The 21,243-nt window shown below is 36.1% G+C and overlaps 2 protein-coding genes across 3 annotated transcripts in view; both read left to right on the top strand.

The window, feature by feature from the left end:
* The window catches only part of NR2C2 (nuclear receptor subfamily 2 group C member 2), a 65,458-nt gene extending 52,900 nt beyond the window's left edge, over positions 1–12,558 (top strand). For both annotated transcript variants that reach the window (XM_087708940.1, XM_087708939.1), the window contains 3 exons: positions 2,533–2,670; positions 4,022–4,127; positions 5,878–12,558. In XM_087708940.1, the coding sequence (XP_087565066.1) occupies positions 2,533–2,670; positions 4,022–4,127; positions 5,878–6,052 (419 nt within the window). In that variant the 3' untranslated portion in view covers positions 6,053–12,558. The remainder of the gene's footprint in view (positions 1–2,532; positions 2,671–4,021; positions 4,128–5,877) is intronic.
* A 1,857-nt stretch (positions 12,559–14,415) lies between these two features.
* MRPS25 (mitochondrial ribosomal protein S25) lies at positions 14,416–20,609 on the top strand. The gene is made up of 4 exons (XM_087708938.1): positions 14,416–14,632; positions 15,551–15,657; positions 17,317–17,404; positions 18,476–20,609. The coding sequence occupies exons 1-4, from the start codon at positions 14,499–14,501 to the stop codon at positions 18,657–18,659; spliced, it is 513 nt and encodes a 170-aa protein (XP_087565064.1). The 5' UTR covers positions 14,416–14,498; the 3' UTR covers positions 18,660–20,609.
* Positions 20,610–21,243: the final 634 nt, after the last annotated feature.

Raw genomic sequence — 21,243 nt, 5'->3', positions numbered from 1 at the left:
TAAACAATAGGGGTTTCTAAAATACAGGGGCTGAAAAGACATGCAGAATAATAAGTCAGAGGTAAAATATTTTAAACATAAGTTAGAGAGTAGCTTTTTCAGTCCCAGAAGCTACATTTATGGCAGATAGGGGCCCACTGCCACAAATATTCTGTCTCTTTCTCCCTTGTTGATGTGCACCATTATGTATCACAGAATCAAAGAAGACAGGAAAATACTTTATCTTCATCTTTCTTCTCTGCAATATTCCTAGAAGTGTCTGTTTCTATTTTGCTTTGAAGTATAGAACTATAGATTATGTTCCACTTTACTACCAGGTTGGGGGGGGGGGGGATAAATAGGATTTTCATGAAATTTTCAGGTTCCATGAAAATGTTAAAATACATTTGAAGATCAGATTGGCCACATAGGACATATAAAAATACAAATATCACAGAACAAAAGAACAAGAGAAAAACATTTCATAGTGGTATTAATCTTTTATAATAGAGAAGTATCAAAGATCTTAAATTTACAGAAGTTAAGTTTTACTTTTCAAATCATTTTAAAGAAGAATTGAAAGGGCAATTTCTCATCAATGGAGTGAAACACACACACGCACACACACAGAGAGAGAATAAGTCTGTTTTATGGATAGAAAGATCAAAAGTAGAAGAATTAAGGCCTTCCTGCGTAATTCTTGTTCACTTTTCCTGTGCTGTGAATGTTGGCTTAATATAATTCCCATGCCAGTTCAAGAGGCAGATAATTTATTGTCACTGTTATTGTCAGATCTGCCTTTTCTGAGTCATTGTCTCTTAGGTAAGAGACATAACAACTTGCTTCTTGCTTTATAGAAGTCTAATTTTCCTCTGAGTTGTCTCAGTGATTTCAATACTATCCGCACATCTTGTGATGACCCAGGATGTGGCACAAAAGCAACACAATCAGAGAATAGGTCTAACTTCCCTTTATTGGTCCAACTGTGCCCCTAAATGTTCCCACATTAACTTCAAGTCCTGGAGCAAAGCACCCACACGACCTTCAGAAGCCTCTGGCTGCAAGTTGTCCAGTAAACCAGATTAATCAAACAGCAACCAGGGCCAGCAGCCCAATAAGCCAGGTTAGCCTAAAGAGTAACCAGAGCAAGAAGTTCAATGAAGCAGGCAAACTGGCAAGCCCTACAAGACAGTATAGCAATCTCGAGGCTTTGGTAACCCTCGTTAGGGGTGTTACTTGGAACCTTGAAAAAGTGCACATGAGGCTCCACAGATTCAACGCTTGTTCCCGACAAATGCCCTTCCCACCGGCACCTCCTTACATCTTAGTCCCCAGGTGTGCCTTGTGAAAGGGGGTGGGACACTCTCTTCCCTTGTGGCTGGCTCAATCTGCATCTCTCCATCTTTCTTCCCTGCTTGCTCTCGGATCAGGAATGGATAATCCTTGCTTTTCTCCTGAGCTGTCCCTGTCTGCAGGCCTTACTAAGTCAGAAAATCCTTGACTCTACCCTTCCCCAGTTTCTTCCAAGGCCAACAAAGCTTGCCTCTCCATCTTTGTCAGTTCTTGTTCCAGTTCACCTTCCCCCACAGATTCAGACTACCACAAGGGCATGACACAACTTTTCTATACAAGTACATACCACCAATCTGCAGTGCTTCAGAAAGGAAGTTAGTACCTATTACATTATATTTATACATGTACACACAGTATAAGGTCAGCATAGAAAATGCTCCAAATTCCTTGTACAATCTTAGTAATGTGGATGAAACACTTTTACTAATGTCTTTTTAGAGAAGACTTAGAGAAGGGTGCTTTGGCAAGTGTTCCAACTTTATTCCTTACTAAATATTGATGAGTTTGCCCTTCAAGGCCTAGTTTGAATTAATAGTGCAGATTTATTGAATTTTGTTTTTATACATCAATTTCTTGCCTTCCCCACTCCCTTATTCACTGAAATTGAAACACTGGTTTGACCCATAAAGAATATATAGGATCAGCTCTGCCCATCTTAATCAAATCCAGATATTTGAAAGTGTAGTACAAGTTCTCTGTCTCTAAGGGCAATGAAATTATTTCAGCAGCACTTTACTTTCCACAAAAGAGCTTAATTCTTTCTTGTCTGCTCAATTCTCTGACTAAAAGATATCTCATGGCAATTCCAACTTCTCCTATTTGATCATTATTAGACACTATATCTTTCTCTATAGCTTTTGGTTTACTTTCAGTTTTATTTCTATACCAACTCCTTTCTTTTACCCTTGTCTACTGTTTGACTTTTCTTCATTGTCTGCATTCTTAACAAAAGGGTAAGTCTCTGCTTCTGCTTTATTCACTGCAATTGAGAATTATAGGAATATGTAATTCAAACTATGGAGCAGAAAGAGGTGGTTCAGCTGCTAATTCCATTTGAAAAAGCAAGGTTTTTTCCTCAAATTCCACGAAAGAAATGTAATATGTGAAACTGCTATCTAAATGATTATGTCCTGAAAAAGGTTTTACTTTTAATGGATTTCCAAACCTTCTTTTAAGAGAATATATAATCTTTATTTCTAGATAAACTTTCTGGAGATCGAATAAAACAAGTGATGGAGCATATTTGGAAACTCCAGGAGTTTTGTAACAGTATGGCTAAACTTGATATTGATGGATATGAATATGCTTATCTTAAAGCTATAGTCCTCTTTAGTCCTGGTAAGCATTTAATGATTATTTCAGTTTGTGTCTTTAATGCTGTTTAGATGCTTTAACACTCTGACACTAGCTAAAACAGTAAAGAAATTGGCAGCCCATTTTCTAATATATTTAACTTGGGATTAAAATGTTTACTTTCACCTTTTAACCCTTCACTTCAGTGAGACTTACTGCTTAAATGTGATACTTAAATTTGATATATTAGTGAAACACTTTCTTAAGAGTCATATCTCAATTGTTTCCTTTTATTGATCTCTAAATGATTTGGCAAGCAGCTTTTGTGGTTAGAGCAAAATATGGAAGACCTGTGAATAATATTTTCCAATTGCAGTCCCAAATAGAATGTCATAAGAAAGAGGATTGTAGTAGATGATCAGGCTGAACTTGAGGGAGTGGTCAAATGCATCATCAGTCTCGAGTTCCTTTGCACCCACAAGAGATCTAGCTGCCAATTTCCTATCATTAGTAGTTCAGATTCTTGAAGAAAGCTTAAGCTTGCAATAAACCCTTATATATTTTTGAATTGTCTGAGTTTCCTGATTTCTACACTTGACGTGGATATAATTTTCAGGTTCCTACATTTATCTTCCTGTGCTAGAGAACATCTGGAAGTTATATTAGTTGGCCCCATTATTGATTTCAGCCTATCTGGGATTTAGAGACACGTGTTTGTAAGACTTTGCCTGTCAAAAAATAGTCAATATAACCATAAACTGCTCCAAAGTGGCTTAAAAGATGCTTTGTCTTAACTTTTTTAAATAAAACAATCACTCCCAAATGGTGAGAAAAGCAAAGGTCTACTACTGAAGAACTGCTTTCCAATAAGCAGTGAGAAAGCCAAAGGTAAATAGGATTCCCTAGCCCCCATAAATGACAATTATTAAACAATTAATTGTCTCAAAAAAACCCACAAATATTTCTGTAAATCTGGCTCAAGATAAAGATTCTCTTGAGTTCTACATAATTTGTTTTGTAGAACAACAAATTAGCATTTAAATGTTTCTATACATTCTTAAATAGATTCAAAAACTTTCTTAAGTTGTAATTGAGCTACTATATACTGTAATAGATAATTACATAAAATTGTTTTCTTTGAGAAATGATAATATATGGTCAACAAGAGTAGATCCTGAAGAATTGAAATGATTTGCTAGTTACCAAATGTTGTAATTTATGATTTGTGTATTTTTTGCATAGACCATATGTGCTAGCTGGGGGAGGGGGAAATTGTTGATAGATGATGGAATATATTTTTGGAAATTTTGGAATAAAAGTTTTTTTTAAAAAAAATGTACTACGGTATATATTTCAGTAAAAATAAACAAACAAATAATGTATTTAATTTTAATAGATCACCCTGGTCTTACAAGCTCCAGCCAAATCGAGAAATTCCAGGAGAAAGCTCAAATGGAGTTGCAAGACTATATTCAAAAAACTTATCCAGAAGATACTTACAGGTATTGTAATATCATGTGGTTGTTTGCTTAATTCTAAATATTTTTATTTACTTTGTTCAGTTCTAAAGATTTTCTTTACTTGCTTTCATGTGATCTTTGTTTTCAGTTTCTAGATAATTTTAGAAATAGAAATCATATACATTTCAGCTTGCCACCACAACAACCCATGATGGAAATTCTGGTCTCAATTGTGGTCGCAGGTTGAGGACTTTTTGTACATAGTTAATCAACTTAATATATTATTCTTTTTAGTGTTAAATAGAGGGCCCTATGACGCACTAGGTCATTCTTTAAGAGTAAGGTAGTGCAATCTGATGTGACCAGAATCTACATTAAATTTCAGGGTGAGTATTTTTTTTTTACCCCAATGCTGGTGTAGTGATTAAAGCATCAGGCTAAAAACTGGGAGATTGAGTTCTAGTCCTGCTCTAGGCACAAAGTCAGCAGTGGCAAAGGAATTTCCGCAATAAATCAATGTTTACTTAACCTAAACAGGAGTGTCACAGTGGCCTAGAGGAGGCTGTGAATTCAATCTAGGTAATGGCAAATATTTCTTTCGCTGGATGCAAAGAGAAAATATCTACTGTAAATTCCACATAGGTATCAAAAGGGCATCTGGCCAGTAATCTCTCAGCTTCATTCAGTCGTTTTGACTCCACCCTCATACAAGGAATTACAGGGTCATTAAAAGGAAAAAAAAGGTTATTTATCTAAACAGTTAAACAGAGTGGCCATGGGCAGGCAGAAAGTAATGGGAACAGGAGTGACCTCTGAGTTCCTGTCATTTTCTCCACTGACTGCTTGTGGTAAGCTGGCAGGGAACATTGCAAATCACAAACTCGTGACTGCAGTGGCCACATGGGTCTGAACATAGTAAAAAAATTCAATTCCACAGGAATAATGAGTCCTGTATGTTTTTTATGCATTATTTAAATTAGTAGATTTTAAGATACCTTGATTCAGAAATTGTGACAGTATAATATACCATTTGGACTAACTCAATAAACAGATGAATACTATGAGAGTTTTATTATACTCTAGCAATCTTCTAGAATGTGCATAAAACAGTACTTTGAATTATAATTTGTTTCCATATAAACTAGGGTTGGCATAATAGTTATTACTATTATTTTATGATACTAATAATATGTACTACTATTAATAACAAGTACTAATATTACTTGATTTATTGAGTGTTATGTTTGAATTGAAGTTTACTGTAGTTTTATTTTATTTGTAGTATAAAGGAATGTGGATCAGTTGTTTGCTACCACATAAAAATATTTAATAAATAAACATTCAAGTGTGGTAGTTGGAAGCCTCTTCCTCTAAGGGACCATGTAAAAGAAAGTTTGGAGGAGCCCTTTATTGTGAAACCAATCAAAATAGATATTGAGGCCCATGTGCCTTGCAGCTTAGGGTGTTTATCAGATTTGGTTCAAGTGATGTACCTCCGAGAAACACATTGAATCTGAGCCATCCTGAGGCTTTTTACATGAGTCAGAATTTTGACGGATTCCACAATACACAAGTCATGGAATAAGTATATTTCTTCCCAAACTCTTCATGAAGTCATACTCCAGGTTAAAGGGATGAGAGAGTTTGTAGTTTTGTAACACTTTAGCTTCTAGCCATAGTGAATGATGATTTTGGATGAATTCAATAGCCAAAGTATAGATGATTAAGCATCACAGCAATACTGGTAAATTGAGTTACATTTTTACATGTACTACTGACATTCCTATTTCAGGCTAGCTCGAGTTCTAGTTCGCCTGCCAGCTCTTAGACTGATGAGTTCCAGCATTACGGAAGAGCTCTTTTTTACTGGCCTCATTGGAAATGTTCCAATTGACAGCATCATCCCCTACATCCTGAAGATGGAAACAGCAGAGTACAATGGTCAAATAACAGGGTCGTCTTCTTAGAAGGAATCAGCTCATCCTGGTGGACCTGAATGCTAATTTACTGATTTCTTGGGATAAGGTGTACAAATGTTTTCAACACTTTTTATTTTCTTGTTAACAATTCTTTTTTTCAAAAGCAAGGTTTTTAAAAAACCTACAGTATTTTTTTCTAGGACCTGTTTCTGTCAGAACAAATATTTGAATTTCTTCTGTAAGGCTACAATGAGTTTACAACATTCTTTTGAGCAAACAGAGGGCTTTGCTGGAAATGTGCTTTGAATTCAGTCTATATTGTGTGCATACATGCTCATTCACATACATGCAGATAATTTAAAATTAGCAAGATATAGGAATGGTCAGCACTTCCAAAGAATGTTTTATGAAAGTAAGACATTACCTTCATAATCCTGATTCCTTGAATAGGGTAAATGAATAGCATTTTAATTACAGATGCATACTAATGAATTCTATGAAAACTTACAGCCATGGCAGACAATCATTTATGCTACAAAAAATTAATTGCATTTGTTTATTAATAACACAATTCTTTTAAGGATGTCTGAATTCAATTCTGCTAAATGAATAGAAATGTTTATAGCATAGGAAAAGCATAATGTTTATGGCTCAATAGTAAACTTTGATGGTCTCTATAGAAGTTATTTACACCAAAAAAATAGCACACTACTTATAGTGAGGCACTTCTGAGAAAGTTAAGATGTTTTGTTTGCAAATAGTTTTTTAAAAAAACTGGGACACATCCATCAGTTTAAGTAAGAATGGCATGCCTTTTATAGATAGATCAACTTAAAAAACAAATTTTATACTCATTCCTTCTGAGAATGACTCATTGCTTCTGGGAAGACTGACTTTGGCACAGTTTTGAGATCACTAAATTAGTGAGGAATCTATTGACTATTGAGATGTTGCTTCTCTCTGGCAAAGGAGTCCTGCAATCAGTTTGGAGCACTCCAGTAACAAAGTGGTTCAACGTTCCTAATGATCTGCCAAAGCAATCTTAGAAAGGCAGGATGAAAGCAAGAAGGAACTGTAATAGCAGCTGTGAAAGAGAATACACATAGGCTAACTTCTGGGCTTTTGGTATGTGTTTGGCGATATGGCAGAGGGTTCGGCTACAACAGATCCTGGGTTTTGCCTAGCCTCACCTCATCAGAGAATGGTATGACATCATAGCGGGGAAGCTTCTTATAGTTCCTGCAATAGTATTCCATGGAACCATAAAGTTGCATCCTAAGAATTCAGATTCTGATTCATTCATTTTCTCAGCCTGCAATCCAACTTATGTTCTGAAACATGCCATAATTTCTATAGAAATGATGTCCTTAGTATAGAAAACAGAATAGCCATGTATTTATTTATATTACGTTGTATCTGTTTTCCCAATATTGTATATGTTCTGGAATTATTCAGAATCTGATAAGAAACCACCTGGAGTCATGGTACTAAAAATGCCATGTATAATTATCTGTCAAAATATTAAGGCTGGCCAATTCTACTCATATCCAGCACTGCTTTTAGATTTAATATTATATTGTACAATACTTTTGTATTTCAAATCATAGTTGTAATTTTTATTTCATACATGATACATGTATCACTTTTTTCAAATTGACATATGAAAACATATTTCAACAAGTATGTCATTTATACTCATTGTTAAGTATGTGGGTGGTTTCAGTGAGCATTTTAGTAGAGGCATTTTATAACGAGTATTTTATAGATGTTAATAGATGCAGGTACCAATGAAGAATAAGAAAGGTTAGTACAATTTAATAGATGATCAGAGAAATACATTACATAAATAATGTAGTCTTACAGGTCTCTTTCCTCAGAAAATATCACTGAACTCAGTGGTGCTTACTTCCAGTATGTGTTTATATTGCATAATTATAATTCATTCAACAAATTCCTAGGTATACTCAAACATTTTATATTTACCATTCTTTCATTAACTTCAACTTAATTCATAAAACACTGTTACACAGAAGCTGAATTAGTATACTCCCTAATTTTGCTTAAACAGGAGCTTAATATAATTTGCACTGGAAATACATTCAGTAGGACTATGACTATAGATGCATTGGGAATGCACATAGCTGTAAGTGTTATATAATATGTGTGATACTATATATTTAAAATAGCAAGATCAGTTGGAAATAGAATTGAATCTGTCCTGGATCATAGATCATAAAACTTAAAACTAATTACAGGCCAAATTTGTAAAGTTAAAAAAATGGATGAGGAAATATTAAATAACTGAAATTATGTTTTAGCTCAATTTTTATGATACTTGCAGAACAAATTATGTTCACTATTTTTATTGTGATGATTTATAACGCTAATATATATTAATAGATATTGTTTTACATGCAATGCTAATTTGATATGGTGACACACATATTTTAAAAACTATTAGAGTATATATAATATTTAATTATGCATATCTAATAAAATATATGCAATTTGAATAATATAAAAATAGTAGTTTTGAAAATAATTCAATGCAAAAAGAAGTAATTTGCTAAATTCTGAATCCTCCACAAGCCATTAATCAGCTATTAATTTCATTCTCTTGTATGAACAAAACTAGTTTACATCATTTGTTTTACTGATCTAGAGTTTGGACCAAACCAAAATACATTTTAAATAGCACTATTTTAATTGCATTGAGATGCAATATTTCAAATATTTGCATTCATTATATATTTACTTGTCATTTCACCTAGCTGGTGTATTATTATAAAAATGTTTCTGCAGTTATTCATTATCATAGCAGAGATACATAGTAGATCACACTACTACGGAAGGAATTATTTTTATATTTGTTTTTCACTGCAACCAAGACACCCAATTTTTGGGGGGATGTAATAATAAACTATTTCAATCCTTTTAGACTTTTGGTTTTTATAAGAGCTCTGGAAACTGTTCCAAGCATCTAGAATTTATACTTCCAATTTTCAAGGAAAGAAGGGCATCAGAAAAAGGACATGCAGTACAGGCCATCCTTCATCTTGTGCAACCTGTTGGAATATGTTTTCTGAGCATTTTTTTTAAAATGTAAGCATTACTCTTGCTTATGTGCACACTGAAACTCTCTCAGTGTGTTTGGAAGATTTTTGCTTTTGTCTTTCCAGTATGGTACAAGAAACTATTGATTTAGGCGCTTGTAGAAAGAAACTGCATTGAGAAACTAGCACTCAGACAGAAAACAAAAAATAGTCTTTTGTTTCTCTACATTAGAATCCATTAGGTTCTATCCAGTATCAAAAGTTGCTCTGCCTCTCTTCTATTTGCATTTTCCAAATCTGCTTTAAAGTTTTGCTAATCTACACCAGATTTGCAGAGCTGCTTTGAGTAGAATGAATGCTCAGTGGGTAATTATCCTTGAGTCATATGCCTGTTATCAGTGAAAGCAATGGAGGTTTGCCTACTTGGTGTCATATAATCCTGACCCTTTGTAATTTGAGCTTAAAATAATTATTGAAGGATGTTTTATCGCAAAGTCATAGCACTTTTAAAAATTGTCATTAAGTGAAAACTTTAATATGTATTTTTCTGAAGGTGGACATTTGAGATGATTATTGTTACCAAGCACACTTATTTGAAAGCAAATTATCTCAGATTACTGGAATTTAAATATCCATGCTAAGGATCTGCATTTAAAAGATGTCCTGAATGGACAGTTGGATAAATTGGACTTACGAATTTTAATTTATTTCAATGGAGTTGAACATGCATGACAATAAGACTAAAATCTCCTTGCTATGGGAGAACTATTATGGCAACTGACAAACCATTAAATAATACAGTTTCCTTGAAGATTTAATTAAATAAAATTGTAAATAAATATAGGTAAAATGAATTAAATAAAAGTAAAAATTGCAATTTTTAAGTATGTGTCCATCGGTGGGTTTTATTATCAAAAATAATTAGATATGTCATTTAGAGTTCAGTTCAAATATGCCATATAACAGGAAAAGAGGGTTTTTTAAAAAAAAAATCGTAGGACTTGACCAAGCTCTTAAGCACGATCAAAATAGTGCTTTGGATGCTGGCCATATTTATTAGTTTGTATGATGTTTATGTGTTAGTTTCTTACTTTGTTCAGTACATGTACAGTGTAATATAAAATGTGTATGTATGTATGTAAAATTATGTACAGCCATACTCATATATACCAAATTTCTATATGTTAAAAAAAGATTTATAATTGCATTTCAAAGCTTGAGCTTCCTACATTTTATATTTTGGTCAAAGCTTGATATAAACATATGCCTCCCTCTCCTTTTTCTCAGCAGAGTGGACTATTGTTTTTAAATCTAGGATGTAATTGCACTTTGTCTTAAAAAAATGAAAGAAACTATCTAATAGTTCCAATTTTATTTGTTAATATTCAGAAGCCCAGCTGAAATTATAGGGATTGTGCAGTGACAGTGGTGGTGAATTATGGACCATAAACCTTTCTGTATATTCTCAATGCCTGCAAAAGAGGCTTTTTGTATTTTTCCTGAGCTTTCATTTGTATAGTCGTCTTTTTCAGCATATACATTTTGATCATTGTGTATTTTAATGTTATCAATACATCCCTTCCAAGTTGCTGATTAAAATGAACAAGGCTGTCACAACAAATGAATCTAATTTTATATTGTTAGCTGTCTTATTTAATGAGCATAAGGCAAAGCATAAGGCATGAATGTCACTAACTGATTCAGATATATTTTCAAAGTAATACTTTCTTGTGGAGAAACTGGCAAAATAACCATCTTAAATGTAAGGTTTTGAATAGACAAGTGGTACCACTTCATGCTACCAGTGAAGTCTTGAAGGATGTTTCAAGTAAGCTCTGAAGGGAAACTAATGCATCCCAAATTTTTGGGTTCACTATCTATTACTTTGATTACTTTCCAGCATCTATCTGTAAAATTGAGGGGGGGGGATGTTATATCATTTGGCCAGAAGTTGCATGTAAATCATTCAGTGGTGCTATACAATGGACTCCATAAATATGATTCTACTAAGAGATAAGTACTCCTATATATAAGGACACCTATAGAAGCTCTATACTGGGAAATTGTATTACCGGTATATGGAATAATATGCATTATTTCTGTCTTTCTTGAAAATTCATTTAGTGTGTAGTGCATGGAGAGGTACGGCTTGATGGAAAACTTGCATGCTTTTTTTTCTTTTAAAACAGTTTTTTCTCCATGTCTTGACAACTACTTCCAAGTGTGATTAAAGAAGAGTGTTAAAATCCTGCTCTTGCGCATTTGAGGATCAATTTTCATGGAGCCATATAAAGAAAGATTATGAAAATGATCACTGCTGATAAAGTTATATATAGTGTAGCACTTGCCTAACTTGGCACTTAAAAGACTTGAGTTATAACTGAAAGTCTACAAAAAATATCAAATGAAGTGGGATGCAATTCTGAACAATTCCTAAATATTTTTGAATTTATATTTTTCTATTTTCTAATCTACTGTTTTAATCATTTTTCTTTGTTTTAAAACCATTTTTGGTTAAAAGCATTCATTTTAAATTGAAACTGAAATTCTTTGTTTCATAGTTACAATAATTGGATTCATCAGCTATCCCATTTAAAATTGAATAGAATTTTCCATTTCTATTTCTCTGAAAGGTTAAGAAAAATATTAAGAGTTTTTGCTTATTTGAAAAGCTTGCTTGGAATATGTGTAAGAGGCGGTATTTCTCATTCGCTGGAAGCAGAAAATATTGTAGGCAATCATCCTGATTTTGCTGCTCAGACATGATAGCTTTACTTTTTGCCAAACCTATTTACACAATGCAGTAGCAAAATCAAATACAGTAAAAGTAACTTGGTACTTAGAAGTATGTTACTGATTTCATATTCTGTTCAGTTAAAAAAACAAAACTAAACCAACAGCTGGGTAAGTTTTATTTGTGTATTGTCCAAAAGATAACAGCATGCAGTACCTTATTTTTTTTTGTATCCACAGAATTTATATTCTGAAAAGGCTTCCATAATTATGTACTAAGTATAATGTAAAGCCAATGTTCTCAACAGTTTTATAGTTGAAAAGTAGTACTTATGTTTACAATTGTAAGCATTTGAAAACTCCCTCAAGCATTAAGCTTGTATGAAAATTAATGTATTTGCCACAAAAAGAATTGTGATAATCCAGGGTTGTGTTTTATAGCTCTCTGCTTTGTACTGTTTATTTAAAAGTCTACTTTTTTTAGTTCAGGTTTACAACCTGCTGCTTCCTCTCAGTTTCTTTTGTGACATCAGCTTTGAAAATTTCATGACATTTTAGTTGTTGTTTTTTTAATCTTAACTTTTGGATCCAATCAATGTCTTCGGTTTGGAAGATAAATTTGCATTGTTGTGTGTGTATATAGAGAATTGCAGTGCATGCTTATGCATTTTATTAAATGCTGTCTAAATGTGTCCTTACATTGTTGTGGCTTAATGTTGCAGTCTACAAGAAATTTATACTATTACAATAAATAAAGACTCTTATGCAGCTTTTGACTTCTTTCTTTTAATATTTTTGTTAACATTCATGGCAGTTAATGATGACAGTGTGGTGTTTTGTTAACATTGCTTGGAACAATATAAATTCTCCAAAGTAGTGTTCTGCACCCCTCAGCTGGTTTTATCCCAGAATTCCTGGAACAGAACTGCCCATCTTCCTTACAGATAGTAAAGTTTGAGAAAGTGCATGAGTTGGGAATAAGGGAACAGCAGCTTTGAAAAGTCAACCATCTCTACTGGTATAAGTCTTTAGATTTTGGCTACATATCAGGACATTGATTCAAGTGCACAGCAATGAAAGCACATATTTTAAATGCAGTGATGTGCGGTGAGCTTCATGGCCGGTGAGGCAAGCACGAAAGCACCACCGAAGCCCTGGCGCCACATCCGCCATAGAGTGGGACCGGGACCTGCTCTATGGCGGACGCGGCGCCGGGACTTTAAAGCCCTGCCACCCGGGACGCGGCATGATTTGCTGCTCCCAGATCAGGAGGCGGGAGAATCATGTGCCTCCTTTGCATAAGCAATTTTTTGCCTTTTAACCCTTGCTTAACTGAGCAAGGGTTAAAAGGTGAAAAATTCCTTATGCAAAGGAGGCCCATAGTTCTCTCGCCTCCCCCTACAGTTAGCACTAAGCAGACTCAGAGTCACTGTGACTCTGGAGTCTGGCAGCAACTACCTTAGCCTTTTTAATTATTTTAAAATTTCTTTTCCTCATGACACTGGTGAGGCCCCTCCTCCCCTAACTGCATGTCCCTGTTTAAATGTATTTTCTGCTGCACCTGTACACGGCAGATACCAGAATAGTCCTTGGCCTGCTCAATTTTGCTTTTTAACTAATAACTGCTTCTGTCATTAAAATGATTCATTTTTAAAGATCCTATAGTTAATAACTTGCTAGCTGAGGAATTCCTGGAGTTGAAGTCCATATATCTTAAATTTGCCATGATTAAGAATCACTATCTTAGGAAATGGCATTTGGCTTTAACTGGGCTTAGAAACTCACTAGATCCAGCTCTGATTGGCATGTGCTGACTCCTATAAAGATATTAGGAATTCTATTCTGCATTGGAAATTAAGAAACATTTTGGGAGAAAATCGGGGTAAATTGCTGATACGTTTTTATTAAGAAAACCATATTTACTTCAGAATTGAGGTCAACTCCAGAGGGTGTTTTCTGTAGCGAGAAATCGAGTCTTATTTGATAAATATCCCAAATGCAGGAAAGAGCAGCACGTTAGAGCTTTCTCCAATTTATCGCCACAATTAACTGGCTAGCTAGAGAGGATAGCTGGCCTCGAGTCACCCAATTAGCTTCCGTGGCTGAAATGCAGACGTGGTTTCCTCATCCCTCACTTAACTGCACTTACTACATCAAGCAGAGTCTGAACTGTGACTTAACGAATTGGGGATAACCATATATTGGGGGGTGGGGGCTGATTTGTCTCTACCGTTACCGTTGTGGCTTATTGTAAGAGAAAATGCTTTTTTTCGCAACATCTGAACAAAACTTCAAATGCACAAGGTGTCATACGATCCTCATGGCTACCTGTTAACAATACAAAATGAATGCGATGAATACTTAAACATTATTATTTAATTATTATTATTTAAGTCTTGGGGATATTGCAACCTATAAAGCGGCTGTCAGGCTGAGATTCCCCAACTGTCCACTAGGACTGTCCACCCCAAAATCTAGTGACTTTTGCAATCCAGCCCTGGACCCTCTTGGATTTCTTCTGCTCGCGCGCCATAGATCCAGGTCCTTGTGTTCGTGGATTTTCACACACAACCTCGGAGGGGGGGGAACTACACTTCCCATGGCCCTCTGCGCCGATCGCCTCTTCCTCTTTCTACCATGCGAAGCTGGAGATTGCGCCGGAAGTCACATTCTCCGCAGTGGGTTTCTGCGGGGCTGCTGTCGCCGTCATGCCTATGAAGGGCAGGTTCCCTATTCGGAGGACGCTGCAGTATCTGAGCCAGGGCGACATCGTCTTCAAGAACAGCGTGAAGGTGATGACGGTGAACTACAACATGCACGGAGAGCTCAACGAGGGCGCCAGGTGAGGGTCGCTTTCCGCTCGGTCGAGGAAGGGAGCCGCCGTTCGGGCCTTTTCATGGAGAAGACGTGCTTTCCTTCACACGGGGGAGCGCCGGGTTTGGGCTGCAAAACAGCGAGGGCTGCGGGAGGCAATTGCTCCTTATTTTTGCAACCCAGATATGGTAGCCCTATTTGAGGCGGAAATGACCTGCGGTAGATAAAGGCACGTTGGATTGCCGATTTACGATTTGATCTATAGTATTTGGGGGGGGGGGGGTTGTCTTAAAACCGGGCAACTTTTAAGACTTGTGGACTTCAACTCCCAGAATTCCCCAGCCAGCATGGGAATTCTGGGAGTTGAAGTCCATAGGTCGTAATGGGGGGACATACTTGCCCGCTGGTGCCATAGAGACTACAAAGCTTCAAGTCCCAAAGCTGCTTTTTTCAAGAGGCAACTGGACTTTCTGGTTTTTCTTTGAAGACGTTTCGCTTCTTATCCAAGAAGCTTCTTCAGCTCTGGATGGTGGGGAATGGAAGGATTTAGAGTCCTTGCAGAGAGCTGGTCATTTGCATTATTTTAGCATGCCATTAAGGCCACCCGGAGGTTTCAAGTTTACAACTGCTCAAGTAATTATAATGAACTGTTTGGGGGGGGGGGGGGAGTAGAGGTGACACCATACTGCCTCTCTCTGATTTTTAATTCTGCCCAAACTAATATGTTCTGAAGACTATACATGTGTGTATGTGTAGTTTTGCTGCAACCTGGCCAGCTTTGTGAAATGATATACTGTATATTCCTGCCCAATATCCGTCACACTCCAGATAGACGGAATCACTCAAAAGCTAAACTGCAACACCTATTCAACTGCTCACCCTTCAAAGAGGTTAAAAAAAAACTGAATAGATTGTTTCTCATGCTTGCTTTTGTTTTTTACCATAGAAAATTTGTGTTTTTCAACATACCTCAGATTCAGTACAAAAATCCTTGGGTACAGATTGTGATGTTTAAAGACATGACTCCTTCACCTTTCTTAAGATTCTATTTGGGTAAGTAGAGCATTTGCTGGATTTTCCTGCAGCTCCTGATGAGATGGACTAGAAGTCTTTACTTATGCCCCCTAATTGTAGCTACCACATGGAAGATAATCCTTAACATTGTCTGCTAAAAGAAGGAAATGGCTCATGTCTTCAAAACAGTCTGGTTGACGTATTTATTTGTTAATAGAACTGTGTAAAATTGCCAGTCTGAGCTGTAATAGGTAGTGTTCAATGCTGGTAAACCAAGTAATAGTTTGTATTCCAACTTCAGGAAGTTTTGTTTCCCTTAGAAAAAACTGCAGTCAACAGTTTGCCTTTGATATTTTTCCCCAGATTTTTGTTTAAATGACCCTAGTTTGTCTTATGTAGAGGTTTGAGGGAAGGGGTAGTAAAGAACTGCACTGGAAACCTGGAGAAAAAATATACAGTAGATGGAATAAGCTATTTAATCTTTCTACCTTGTACTCTTTAAGGGCTGGGCATGGAAAGTAGATAGTCTGACAGTATACTAACATTTCCTTCTCCCTGTCATGTTTTAAGGCCTTTCATTCACATCAAGATGATGTGGATTTGAACTAGCACAGGAATGGAGAACCTATGAGCTTTTAGCTCTTTTGACAATTACAGATGGAAGTTATTCTTGCAGATGTTGTATACGCATGAAGGAGCACACATTCATGTAGATATAATAAGCATAAAACCCATATGTAAGGACTATAGACTGGTGAAAAGTATCATTAGCTATTGCCCCCCCATTTCAAAACTTAAGAATCTTTCATTTTTATTTATATAGTTCATATTTATTGTACATTGTGCTGGAAGCTCTGATTATGGTGGTTTAAGAATCCATTTAAACTATGGATGTCCAAACTTTTGACTTGCCTGGGCTGTTTTGAGTGAAAAGGAATTGCCTTGGGTCACATATAAAATAAATGTTGTTAGTGTATATAAATTACAAATTTCCTTTATTTTTTATTTTGTGGGGCTGCATTATTAGCTGTCCAGGGCTACGTGCAGCCCTTGAGCTGGGGTTAGATACACCTGATTTAAACTATTCCTAATTATTACAATGCTATGCCTCCTTGAGATCTACTGTTTGGGCCCTTAGTCTTACCTTACTCACATTGTCATAGAAAAGAGAAATTTAGTTTCAGCTTAGTCCAGTGACAGTGCATTAAAAGTGATGCCCCCTGCATTTCCAACACTGAGCCAAAAGAGAAAATGCAGCAGCATTTGGGCAGAAAAAAATAGCTATCCTGCTTAAAATAATTGAATTTGAAGAGAACCAGTGGACACTTACAGTGTGTTACAGTCAACCGGTGCGGGGATCCAAGAGTCGTTTGCAATCCAGGGGATGGTTTGTGGCTTAAGGGTGCTCTCTCTGTCTTTTTAAATTTTTAACTTTATTTTTCAACTTTGTCTATTTTTATGTAGATTTTTATAGTGTTTATTTGCAAAACACACAAGTTAGATAGTGAGATGGATGGCATGTCCATTTGATAAATAAAGTCACCAGGAGTGGATAGTTTCAAGCATGAATGGTTTGCCAAGTTAACCCTTGTCTAAATGACCATGCGTGTATTTTTGTATGAGAGCTATGCCATCTCATGGAAGTAATTTTGGGAAAACCCAATAAATATTCTGTATGTAACCCTATTTCTCCTGCAGATAATGGAGAGCAAGTCCTGGTTGATATACAAGAGAAGACCAATAGCGAGATAGCACAGCATATTAAGAAAATTCTTGGTAAAAGCGAGTAAGTCAAAATAACCAAGGTCATCACGGTATCAGACTTCAGTTCCGACTGTATTGGGAAGCACTAGGTCTATTTATAAGACATATAAGTGCAAACTTTTCTATTTACTCATTTATGGCTTAAAACAGTAAAGTGGGGAAAGGCAGCAAAGTTTCCTGTCCAAGATTATTTTTGATGGAAAACTGCATTGCCTTAAATCAGTAGGCCTACAGAAATTTATTTAATCAATATCAAATGAGTTGTTAATGGAAAGTCTAAATGCTGCCATATATAAAAAGAATTTTCCAAATTTATGACTGTAAAAAAATTATTCTCAGTTCTAGTAAAATACATTTCTTCAGTGCTAGTGAATAATTTAGGATAGTGCAGGAGGCCACTAATTCTGTCCCCTTTACCTATAGAGATTTTCCTCTCTGGGTAGATGGTATCAAACGGGACATAATGGTACAGAAACCTTGCTGTACAGTACTATGACAAAAACTGGACTTCCTTCACCCAAATTATAATTTCCTCTACATTTATTTGGGGAATAGTTAACTATACTTTAAAGCAAGGATCATCAACCTTTCGGACCTCAGGGACCACTAAATTTATAATTTTAAATCCCGCGGACCACTATTACAAGTTTTTAAACAAGATAAATAGTATTTAGTGCAATATAAAAAGTGCAAATAATTTTCCCGCGGACCACCAAAATTTTATCACGGACCACCAGTTGGTGACCGCTGCTTTAAAGTATTGCGGTGATTCCCTAATAAATGATAACATTGGAGTGAACTATTCAAGGATCAACTTACATTAATATTACTGCCTCATATTGGTTTTTTTATCTGATAACTTAGTAAGAATGGGAGGCTCTGCTTATTCAGTAAACATTCCATGAATGAATTTGTTTAAAACAATGCTGTATGAACAGCCTGCATAAATGATTTCTCTTTTATTTGCATTCTAATGGAACACACTTCATCTTTCATTAGAATTCAACTCGTTAAAAAGTATTTACAAATGTGACAGGCTGCACACTGAATTTCACTTGCTGTTTTCCTTACCATAAAATCATCTTTTTAATAGAGAAACAATCCGGACAGAGGAAGAGAAGAAGAGAAAATGGCATCCTGCAACATTTGGTTATAAAAAATACCACTTACGGCAATGTATGTGTGAAATTGATGGCCAGATTCCATGTCCTGGTAAAGTGCCATTGCCGAAAGAGATGACTGGCAAATATAAAAACGCCATGAAAGGAAGTTCCTAAACCACTTTTGCGCCAAGCTGCTCCGCAAGGAATTAAAAGATTGCAGAGAAATAAGAAACTGACTGATTAGTGGCATGATGAGAAAGAATATTGTGTTGTGTGAGTCTTTATGCCAGGAAAGTCGATGGGGCTTACTTCTTTCACTGCTGTACACTTGAGTAGTAAATGTTTTATAAATGCTTTTTAAAAGAAAAATTAAAGAGCAAGTGTTGGGTCATATTGATCATAATGACAACTTTTAATTTTCTATTAGTTGAAGAAGGGCCACTGTCTTGGGAGAACAGTTTGCATCATGTCCACATTCTGTAGGAACAGGGAAAAGCAGGGCAGTGCTGGATTCTTTTCCAAAGGTTCCTTTACAGACTTCCCATTTTATAAGCCTACCAATGTTGATCATGAATTAAGGGCTGAAATAGTTGTAGTGGTATGTCTGTGATGATTGTGGCAATTTTTGCTTCAGTGGTTACAAATAGCATTTCAATCTGTTTAAGCTTTCTATCATGATGCACGGTCAAGCCACCTGCTTGATTTAAAATCATTTAGCACGATATAGAAGCAGTTGGCTGAGAAGTACTGAAGTGAGAGGTGCTCCAAAGCAGGGGTCTCCAACCGTGGCAACTTCTAAGCTCGGAGAACTTAAACTCCCAGAATTCCCCTGACTCCCAGCTTTTTCCCGACAAGCCTTCTAACAAGCCATACTTGTTCAGTCTTTTTCTGTACTATCACAGACTTCAACATTTAACATATTGAGGTCTGTAGAGCAGGGGTTGGATTCTACCAGTTCGGCCCAGTACAAGCAAACCGGTAGCTCCAAAGATCAGCTGAGAGCGACCCTGGGTTATAATCGCCTATATTTCCTTGTTTTTTAGCCCAGTTGATAGGCACGGCAGAGCTGTTTTGCTGTGCTCACCTGCAGTAGAAAAGTTTTTAGCTGTGTTTTAATCCACCACGCGCTCTGCGAACTGGTTGTTAGACCGGTTTAATCATACCATTGCTGTAGAGTCCGAGATGTAAGTCAGACTTTTTGCAATTTCTAAGCATTGCACTATCTGACCTTGGGGTGAATTTGCTGGGACATCCACCCCTGGGAAGATTGGCAACTATCTTGAACATTTTCTACTTGTGAATACTTTTTTTCTCATTGTAGAATGATGGACTTTAAATTATTTGGAAATGGCCTGATAACCCTTCCCAGATTGATGAGCAGCAAGTTGCTTCTCTAGGAACATAGCTGATGCATTTCCTCTTTGGCATTGTGTTAACACACACCTCAGTGCTGGAGACCAGCAAACTCCTAAAACTCTAGCTTGTGTAGAGGCATTGCTAATGATCAACTGATCAAGGGGACTTAATTAGCAGCAGTGGCTGCTACTTAGCCTCTTCATACTTTTGGAAGCAGTGAGGATGTACTTAGCTTTTTACCCATGGTGTCTCCATTTTGGCTTTTTGTAAAATAAATAATATGCGTAATATGTCATGTGGTGTTCATCTGAAGTTGTATTTACTGTTAAGAACTGCTAAGGACCAGATTATTTTTACTATGTCCTGATATCTCTGATTGAGGTACGTAGAATTCTACATACTTTTATTCACAAGACTATAAGCCGCTCGGAGTCCTTCGGGATTGGGCGGCATATAAATTTTAGCAATAAATAAATAAACTAGATATGCAGAACAGATCACTGATGGCCTTAGACTAATTCAATATGTGATTTAATCAAATCTAGGAATTAAGTACCATCTTTTCCTCTTATGTCCAGGAAAATATATTGTGGGAATATGGCTATGGTGAAATTTATTTCTGATCATTTTTTTTCCTTTGGGTGAGGAAAAGAAATACAATTTACTGTTTGCCCTACTGCCGTATCTATTTTTATATTCCGAATTGTCTTGTTTTACATTTTAAAAGCATAACTTGCTCAAGTGATTAAATTAGGTATTTGAAAACAATGTTATGAGCAAGCATCAGCTATTTATTACTTTACTGTGTGTGATTGTGTGTGTACTGAGGCTTTTCATGTTCATGGAAATCAAAACTACCAACTGCATAAAAGGAAGCTGTATCTAATGCCCTGAGCAACCCAGATTTCACTTGCACTGAAGCCAAGAGTTGAAAATAAAGTAAAATTTTGACTTTTAAAAAGCCTCAATAATTTTAAAGCAAGGAAAAAGATGAGTCCTATGGTGCAGACTAAGTGTTTCTTCTGGTGAGACCGGTCTTTCAGGGCAACCTGGTCTACCAAACTATGGGATCAGTAATGGTATTCTATTTTCTTCACTACCGATTTGGTAGCAGGAGCACGCATCTGGTTTACGTAAAACCTTCTGTGCATGCGCAGGAGGTCCGTGATGATGTCTGGGTGGGTGGGCGGAGCCTCTTACCATCACCACTACCAATTCCCCCAAACCGATGCAAACGACCACTGTATTGGACAGAGCATACTACTACTACTTTCGACTTTTAGTCCCAATCTAGTCTTCGCAACAAGCTATTTTTGTGTTGAATTATATTTACTGACAAAGAAATAAAGGGAGATTAGTATAGATCTATTTCAAGCTATTTAGCTCTCATCAGCTAGCCATA

This window comes from Thamnophis sirtalis, unplaced genomic scaffold (assembly GCF_051295495.1).
Source record: "Thamnophis sirtalis isolate CommonGarterSnake01/CBP01778 unplaced genomic scaffold, rThaSir2_p1.2 scaffold_3, whole genome shotgun sequence".
In the NCBI taxonomy this organism is placed as follows: Eukaryota; Metazoa; Chordata; class Lepidosauria; order Squamata; family Natricidae; genus Thamnophis; species Thamnophis sirtalis.
This window is presented reverse-complemented; position numbering and strand designations above follow the sequence as displayed.